The 8413-nt window shown below is 35.7% G+C and overlaps 2 protein-coding genes across 3 annotated transcripts; both read left to right on the forward strand.

Moving 5' to 3' along the window:
* Positions 1 to 22: 22 nt before the first annotated feature.
* On the forward strand, positions 23 to 2227 carry LOC18043191 (protein STRUBBELIG-RECEPTOR FAMILY 5; the record flags this gene model as incomplete). Its single annotated transcript, XM_006435460.2, has 6 exons — positions 23 to 193; positions 534 to 805; positions 1030 to 1150; positions 1386 to 1522; positions 1667 to 1823; positions 1935 to 2227. Coding segments are annotated over 6 exons (987 nt in total), but the record flags the coding sequence as incomplete, so codon positions are not given.
* A 3245-nt stretch (positions 2228 to 5472) lies between these two features.
* LOC18043190 (beta-amyrin synthase) lies at positions 5473 to 8196 on the forward strand. 2 transcript variants are annotated; one of them, XM_006435461.2, is made up of 8 exons: positions 5473 to 5697; positions 5848 to 6330; positions 6413 to 6497; positions 6599 to 7077; positions 7218 to 7337; positions 7629 to 7751; positions 7847 to 7945; positions 8052 to 8196. In XM_006435461.2, exons 1-8 carry the CDS (start codon positions 5491 to 5493, stop codon positions 8118 to 8120), a joined length of 1665 nt encoding a protein of 554 aa, XP_006435524.2. In that variant the 5' UTR covers positions 5473 to 5490; the 3' UTR covers positions 8121 to 8196. The 2 variants fall into 2 exon arrangements, with proteins under 2 accessions (XP_006435524.2, XP_024040984.1); XM_024185216.1 differs by lacking the exon at positions 8052 to 8196 and having other exon boundaries at positions 7878 to 7919.
* Positions 8197 to 8413: the final 217 nt, after the last annotated feature.

Here is an 8413-nt window from a genome sequence, read left to right on the forward strand (position 1 = left end):
AAAGTGATCGTGCAAATCATTGCATGATAATGAGTTTGCTTACCGTCTGAAAGCCAAGAAAAGCACCAATGCTCAAGCTGCACCTTTCTCTATGGCAGATTTGTTGACTGCTACTGCTAATTTTGCAACAGGGCGCCTTCTGGGTGAGGGAACTATTGGGCGTGTTTATAGAGCAAAATATCCTGATGGCAAGGTATGCTTTGACCGATTACTCTTGTGCTTGTTACCTTTTCTTTTTTCTACTAATCTGCAACCTGTAATGGTTTCTTTGCATGTTTTTTTAATAAAAATATCCATTAAAATATGTAAAACTTTGATCTCCATGTTTATAAACTAAGTGATTAAAATTTTAGTGGTCATTAACATCAATTAAACCTCTCTATCTGTCTAGTAACATCAGTAGTTGCTGAAGCTCTCACTGATTTGATCTTAATATTGTTGTTATTTACTAAATCTAGAGACAGTACGCTTTAAAAAAAGCGGTGGTACTTGATCTTATGATTATGTAATAAGATCTTCTGTGTGCTCCTCAGGTTTTGGCAGTGAAAAAGATTGATTCTTCTCATTTTCAAAGAGCCAATTCAGAAAGCTTCTCAGAAATTGTGCAAAACATATCAAGGATTCGCCATACAAACATTGCTGAACTCGTTGGCTTTTGTTCAGAGCAGGGGCATAACATATTAATTTACGACTATTACAGGAATGGTTCACTTCATGAGTTTCTACATATGTCAGATGACTTTAGCAAGCCATTAACTTGGAACACAAGAATCAGAATTGCTTTGGGAACAGCCCGGGCTGTTGAGTAAGTGAATCCGTGCACTGCCTAATTTTAAAGTACAGGGTGTGTTTTTCTGGTGCTTAATAAAGTGAACCTATCGAATGGTGCTTTGGATCCTTGTAGTTTAATTTCTGTTGAACATGTTTCAGTTACGAAGCCTGTGAGTTAATACAACAGATACTTTCTTCACAGTCTTCCTATCAAAGTTTGTCTTAAACTAATTATTTTAATGACATTTTCGTATTCAGGTATCTGCACGAAGTTTGTTCACCATCATTAGAGCACAAGAACATCAAGTCATCTAATATACTGCTTGACCTTGAACTCAATCCTCATCTCTCCGACTATGGCTTGGCAAGCTTCCATCAGGTTACTCTTTCTTGAGATCCAAGATATCTTCTTATCTTACTGCAAACATAGTTGATGAAATCGATATTCTAGTACGGCTCAGGCACCAGATGTAAAATATTATCTTAGCCGCTTGCAGAAACAGGCTTTAACTACGTTATATATATGCAGTAAAGTAGCTCCACTAATCAGTTATGCTCGGAAAGAAGCATTTTTAATTTTCTCTTTATTTTATTTTTTTATTTTTTTAACTCAGCGTACAAGCCAAAACCTCGGAGTTGGATACAATGCACCAGAGTGCACGAGGCCATCAGCGTATACAGTGAAGAGTGATGTTTACAGTTTTGGCGTGGTGATGTTGGAGTTATTGACAGGACGGATGCCTTATGACAGGTGCATGTTCATACTAATTCTTCAATCGCTAGTCTATGGCACTCTCTCAACAGTTAGTTAATTAATGATTTATCATGTAATAAAATAAATTTTTAAGTGCTCAATTACATATGCAAATGGCTCCGTTCTGTTCTTGTTGCTCAGTGAAAAACCAAAATCGGAGCAATGCCTGGTCCGTTGGGCAGCTCCTCAGTTACATGACTTTGACGCATTGGCCAAAATGGTGGATCCTGCCTTGCGCGGCCTTTACCCTCCCAAGTCCCTCTCTAGATTTGCAGACGTAATTGCCCTCTGCGTACAAGTGAGTGTATTATTAATCAACTAATCTATAACCTGTGCACACTCATTCACATGTGAATATTAAAAGCCTCGGTTGTTCTGTGACATGACATGCATTTAATTTCCTGGGCAGCCTGAGCCGGAGTTCCGGCCACCTATGTCAGAAGTTGTGGAGGCATTGGTACGTTTAGTTCAGCGCTCAAGTATGAACATGAAAGACGATCTTGCAGCTTCGCGACGGACAGAGGACTCAGATTACTGACAATAATTACATAATTAACTTGTTTTGTTTTGTTTTGTACATCAGAGCGAAATTTATTTCATTAAAAACCCCCCATTTCAAGGAGAGTCGTCGTCAATTTGTTCTCAACTCCCTCCTTCTATAAATATATCCTTTCTTAGAAACTCTAGACACATCAATTTATTTGTAAGTTCCAATTTTTTTTTCTTTTTTATTTTTTTTCTTGTTTCCCCGCAGAGAAAGATTTGAGAGAAATGTCACAGAAATGGAAATTCTAAAATTATTGTACTGTATTTTTTAATGCTGTTTGTGTTTACAGGCATCAATGCTTTTTTTTTTTTTTTTTTAATTTATAAAACAAGCTAGCTACATATCCAATGACAATGAGAGCTAAGTTTTTGAAATTCATTGAAGATCATGTACCATGTCTATATGTTCTAACTATTCTTTTAATTAATGAAATAAGTAGTTTTTGTTTGGTTTGTATTTCATTTTTAAGAGGGATGAGCTTCGTTACTTTTTTTTCTGATTAGGTGTTGTTATGTTCTTTTTTTTTTTTTTAAATAAAATCCTTCCTCACACCATCGAGATTAATTTACCTGGAAAAAATTACTGATTAAGGCGCATGGCATGGGGGTGGGTAAATTCAATGTCTAGATTAGCATAAGCATATAGCCTGAACTGAATCTTGAACCGGCCTTTTTCAAATTCCCCTGTTTTTCTTTATTTCTTTCTTGTTTTATTTTTTTTATTTTATTTTTCTTAGAATTAATCAAATCTATTGATTCAACACCTTTGAACTGAACCTAATCGCTTGAGAAATTTTGACCGCCTAATTATATTATATGATTTATTAGGACTTGTTTTAAAGACTATTTTTGATTCCTTGTCTATTAGCTTTAGTCTCCAATTCGGTTTTTCTTATGCAAACTCTTTAAATTATTTTTTCACTTGCCTTGAATACTATTACTAAATTATTACCTATCAATTTAAACTTTGATCAAACATTTTTCTTTAACATGAAGCATTAAAAAAAAAAGGGCGTATAATATATGATATAAGTGGTGTAGAAGAAATAGTTTGTCTTCTGTGGAAAAAAAATATTATTATTATTATAACAAAACTTGTTTCATGTAATTTTGCATTCCCCATTAATGGGGTAGCGGTGAGAATATAATAAACGTGTTAAAGTCTATTCTTCACTTAAAACTTGTGATGAATGAATCGAGCACATCTCACACGTACGTAATTACAATTCAATTAGAACATACGAAATGAATATTTAATTTAATTTGTTGCTAGTGTTTCGTGTCAAACAATTATTTATATATATATATATGTGGATTGATAATGATATACGAATTTTGTAGCTAGATTTATACATATTGCTTATTAGTTTCACCATGCATGCACGAGTGCTTAACAATTAATGTCACCAGGTTTCTTTAAATAACTTACAAGTTAAAACAATTAATTAAATCAAGAAAAGAACTAATGTTGCTTCACCTAACTCTGTTTGTTCGAGGGAGACTTGACTGCCATCGAGTCTTGAGTCTTGACAGAAAACACGAAAATGAAGGAATAATGAGGAGAATAACATAGCTTTTAGTTATTAAAGGCTTTCAAGTCAAATTTCCAAAGGTGGGGGTTTAATAACTTTTGAAGTAAGATCAAAGAAATTCCATGCTGCAATAAATAAACTAAACCAAGCTCGACGGAGATTCAATCTGGGTGGACCTCGACTTACAGGCGACGGTAGAAAGTTATTAGGCGATGGTTTCGCATTTTAATAAATTAAAATTATGAAACCTTTTTGTTTGTGAAACACGAGACAAGCTTGCTTTCAACTCGGTGAAACACGAGTCACGAGGCAAATTTAACCATTCTTTTTGCTTTTTTGGAGGGGTGAAAAGCTTGCTTTTAGGCTTTGGCTTGCTGCCACTTTTAACTTGTGCTTTTAGGACAAAACTACCTTACAGATTCTGTATGTAACAGCTCAATGGAAATTAGTCTTGTATCAGCTAAATTCCAACAATTTTTCCTCTCTCCTGCAACGCGTGGATGCTCCTCATTTGCTGCGTTACATACAGAGTCTGTAACGTAGCAAGGTCCGTGCTTTTATATATCTATGATCGAAACTTTCGGAAAGTACAGGGCAAATACCTAATTCCAACCTTAATGTATAATAATTTATAGCAAAAGTCATTTGATTTTCTTTTCCTTTCACATTACTTACACTCAACACGGTTTGCTAATTCATAAGAACTTGGAATTTGATAGCGAGACATGCCAGTTCTCACTCTTTAATAAAAATTGAAGGCTTTGTTTTTAATTCATTTTGCAGTAATTAATTAATCAGCTTATTTTCTATATCCAAATCTTGTCTTATATCTTCGTAGCTTTCCTAAACTGCAAAGCAAGGGCTGATTAGAAGATAAGGTTTTTTATTTTTTATTTTATTTTTTCCCTTTTCTTTTCAGAAAAAAAATGAGTGGGCAAAATCTAAGAGGCTAGAGACCAACCCAAAAAAAAAAAAAGGTTGTTAGCTTGTCGCCCAAAATTAAAGATGAGGTGGAATTTCAAGATTCCAAGAAAGATGAAACAGGAAAGTTTTAGTCATTGTTTCTTGGTATGTTGCCCAAAAGAGACGCAACGCACGCGACCACAAAAAGATCATGTGAAAGAAGTTTGATCTGATTACGGCTTGCAAATTGAGAAGACTTTAATACTTTCTGCCGCCGTCTCCTCCTGGTCCTGATTGGTCATACTTCATCATATTTTCTACTATATGTTTCATTAAGTTTATCCAGCATTTCTTGTCACTTTCTATTATATATCACTTTGTCCATGAATTAATTAGCTCAACACTCAACTACAAAGTATAAAAGATAAGTATTCGAATTTTTTTTCTTTGTTGACAATTAATTTTTAATAATACGCATGGATGGATTGTATTGTCATCTGCGATTAGAACGTGAAGCTCTCAGGCTTACTCATGATGAAAACGTACGAAAAAGGATATATAGAAATATGTGTATGTATGTCACAGAGTTCAAAGATAAAAATCAAAAAGATAGATTAAGTTGAGTAAATTAATCAAAGGTAATGGGGCGGGGCCGTATGTACGTGTAATATGACCGGATATTAAGAGTGTGTGTGTGTGTGTGTGTGTGGACAGACACATGTACACAATAATCACACATCATGTATATATCTAATTAAACCTTCTACCTATCTTGTTGCAGGAAGTAGAACTATGTCTCTCTCTTCATCAACGATCAACATTCAACAGCTGAGAACAGCTAGCTAGCATAGAAGCGAGAGATATAAAGTTATCTTATGATTTACCAATTAATACATATACAGTTATACACACACACACACACAATTAATATAGATCCATACACACACACACACACATATAATTGAAAGAAAGAAAGAAAGAAAGATGTGGAAGCTAAAGGTAGGAGAAGGAAATGGTGAGAAGGATGCGTACATCTACAGCACAAACAATTACGCAGGAAGGCAAATATGGCAATTTGATCCAGAAGCAGGAAGTGATGAGGAGAGAGCTCAAGTGGAAGCTGCCCGTCTTCATTTCTACAATAATCGTGACCACTTGAAGCCTAGTGCTGATCTCCTCTGGCGAATGCAGGTCATGATCATCTCTACTCTACTCTTTAATTTAATTTGTACGTTAATTAATTTCACTATATGTACTAGTTTTTCTTTTCATTGGTCTCTCTCTACAGTCTTTAGTATTAGTTAATTAGCTAATATAGTTAATTAATATTAAATATTACAGTTTCTGAAGGAGAAAAAATTCAAACAAACAATCCCACAAGTAAAGATAAAGGTGGATGGTGACGAGGAGGAAATCACATACGAAACAGCTGCGACTACAGCATTGAGGAGAGGGGTTCGTTTCTTCTCGGCCTTGCAGGCGAGTGATGGACATTGGCCTGCTGAAAATGCAGGTCCCTTATTTTTCCTGCCACCCCTGGTAATGTGCTTGTACATAACTGGCCATCTTAACACTGTCTTCCCAGCTGAGTCTGAGCATCGCAAGGAAATCCTGCGTTACATCCACTACCATCAGAATGAAGATGGTGGCTGGGGATTACACATCGAGGGCGCCAGCACCATGTTCTGCACCGCCCTTAACTACATTTGCTTGCGCATTCTTGGACAACCTCCTCATCACATCGCCTGTGCTACAGCTCGAAATTGGATACTAGACCGCGGTGGTGTCACGCTTATTCCTTCCTGGGGAAAGACTTGGCTTTCGGTGCGGTGTGTTGCATTGTGTTTTTTTGTTAATTTAAAAAAAAAATTATAATTACTTTCTTTCTTAATTAATTTCTTTGTAGATTCTTGGCGTTTTTGATTGGTCAGGATGCAACCCAATGCCTCCTGAATTTTGGATACTTCCTTCGTTCCTTCCTATGCACCCAGGTATCAATTAATTAAAATTTTAAATTATTCATCAGTTGAAACGTAATAATTAAGCTAAACACAGAGGCACAGTAGTAAATTAAAATAAAATTGTTGCGCAGGAAAAATGTGGTGCTATTGCCGGATGGTGTACATGCCAATGTCATATCTATACGGGAAGAGATTTGTTGGAGCAATAACGCCTCTGGTTGTGGAATTGAGACAAGAGCTGTACCCGGAAGCAGAACCTTACCGTAAGGTAAATTGGGGGAAAGCCCGTCATTTATGTGCGAAGGAGGACGCTTACTATCCCCATCCTGGGATACAAGACTTGATTTGGGACACTCTTTATATATTCACGGAGCCTCTTCTTACTCGTTGGCCTTTCAACAAATTCATCAGAGAAAAGGCTCTTCAAGTAACAATGGACCACATTCACTGCGAAGATCACAACAGTCGCTACATCACTATTGGATGTGTGGAAAAGGTGCTTTGCATGCTTGCCTGTTGGGTTGAACATCCTAATGGCGATTCTTTCAAGAAACATCTTGCTAGGATTCCAGATTACTTATGGGTTGCTGAGGATGGAATGAAGATGCAGGTACGTGTGTGTGTGTGTGTGTGTGTGTGTGTGTGTGTGTGTGTGTGTGTGTGTGTGTGTGTATTAATGAATGAAAGAATGACTACTAGCTGGCTACCTACTATATACATATACGTTAATCTTAATGTACTGTACTGCAGAGTTTTGGAAGCCAAATGTGGGATACTGGATTTGCAATTCAAGCTTTGCTTGCAAGTAATCTCATTGACGAAATTGGACCCGTACTCAAGAGAGGTCACGAATTCATCAAGGCGTCTCAGGCACGTACATATATATGAAAAACACAAGTCTACAACAACTATTATTTATTAATTTTAATTACTCATCGTACATATTCATGTACATAGGATCATGATCGCGTGACTTTGTTAAAGTTCACAAAAATTATTAAATCATATGACGCAATAATTTTTACCGACTTTAATAAATTCTAGGATTTTGAATTGAAACATTTCTATACATTATATATATATATTAATCATCAAGTGTTTAATTTGTGTCATTATTTGTGTGTGATTTAATTAATTCATCAATTAAAAAATTTCTTGCAGGTTAAGGACAATCCTTCTGGTGACTTTAAGAGAATGTACCGCCATATTTCAAAAGGATCTTGGACTTTTTCAGATCAAGATCATGGATGGCAAGTTTCTGATTGCACTGCCGAAGGTTTAAAGGTATATATTTCATTTATTCTATATTTCTCGCATTGTGCATTCGAATAATTGTCTCACCATGCATAAATCTTTCATGTTGATTATTTTACGTACAGTGCTGCCTGCTTTTGTCAATGATGCCAACAGAAATTGTAGGCGAGAAAATGGAACCTGAGCGGTTATATGATTCTGTCAATTTATTACTTTCACTACAGGTATGTTATGTATATAATTTTGCGTGTATGTTTGTAGATATATACAACAGTGACTCCAATATATATATATATTGATATACTGAATTTGCTGATTTATTGATTCCAGAGCAAAATTGGAGGTTTACCTGCCTGGGAGCCAGTAGGAGCTCACAAATGGTTGGAAGTAAGGAATTAATGGAACGAATGAGTATATATTAATCCAATGGCCCCCTACACATGATGGGGCCCACCATGTGCAGAAAAGGCCACCAGTCTTTGTCCAAACACTGTTCCAATCCGGGAGTCCTGAATTAGAACTCTCGGATCGGAGTAGTACCCAATATATATATATATATATTAGTTTTCTAATTAGGCACCCTTGACTTTTTTAATGTCTCAATTTATCTCAAATATATTTTAACCCTCTATTCTAATGCATTGTATTTTATTTTCTACTGTATTACATTTTAACTATTTTCGTCTCTTCCT

This window comes from Citrus clementina, unplaced genomic scaffold (assembly GCF_000493195.1).
Source record: "Citrus clementina cultivar Clemenules unplaced genomic scaffold, Citrus_clementina_v1.0 scaffold_497, whole genome shotgun sequence".
Taxonomy (NCBI): Eukaryota; Viridiplantae; Streptophyta; class Magnoliopsida; order Sapindales; family Rutaceae; genus Citrus; species Citrus x clementina.

What these genes read in the sequence shown, in the direction of transcription:
- LOC18043190 (XM_006435461.2), top strand. Translation starts at nt 5,491, where the DNA reads ATGTGGAAGCTAAAGGTAGGAGAAGGAAATGGTGAGAAGGATGCGTAC. An exon ending in ATCTCCTCTGGCGAATGCAG is followed by an intron (nt 5,698 to 5,847) that starts GTCATGATCATC and finishes TAAATATTACAG; the next exon opens with TTTCTGAAGGAGAAAAAATT. An exon ending in GGGGAAAGACTTGGCTTTCG is followed by an intron (nt 6,331 to 6,412) that starts GTGCGGTGTGTT and finishes ATTTCTTTGTAG; the next exon opens with ATTCTTGGCGTTTTTGATTG.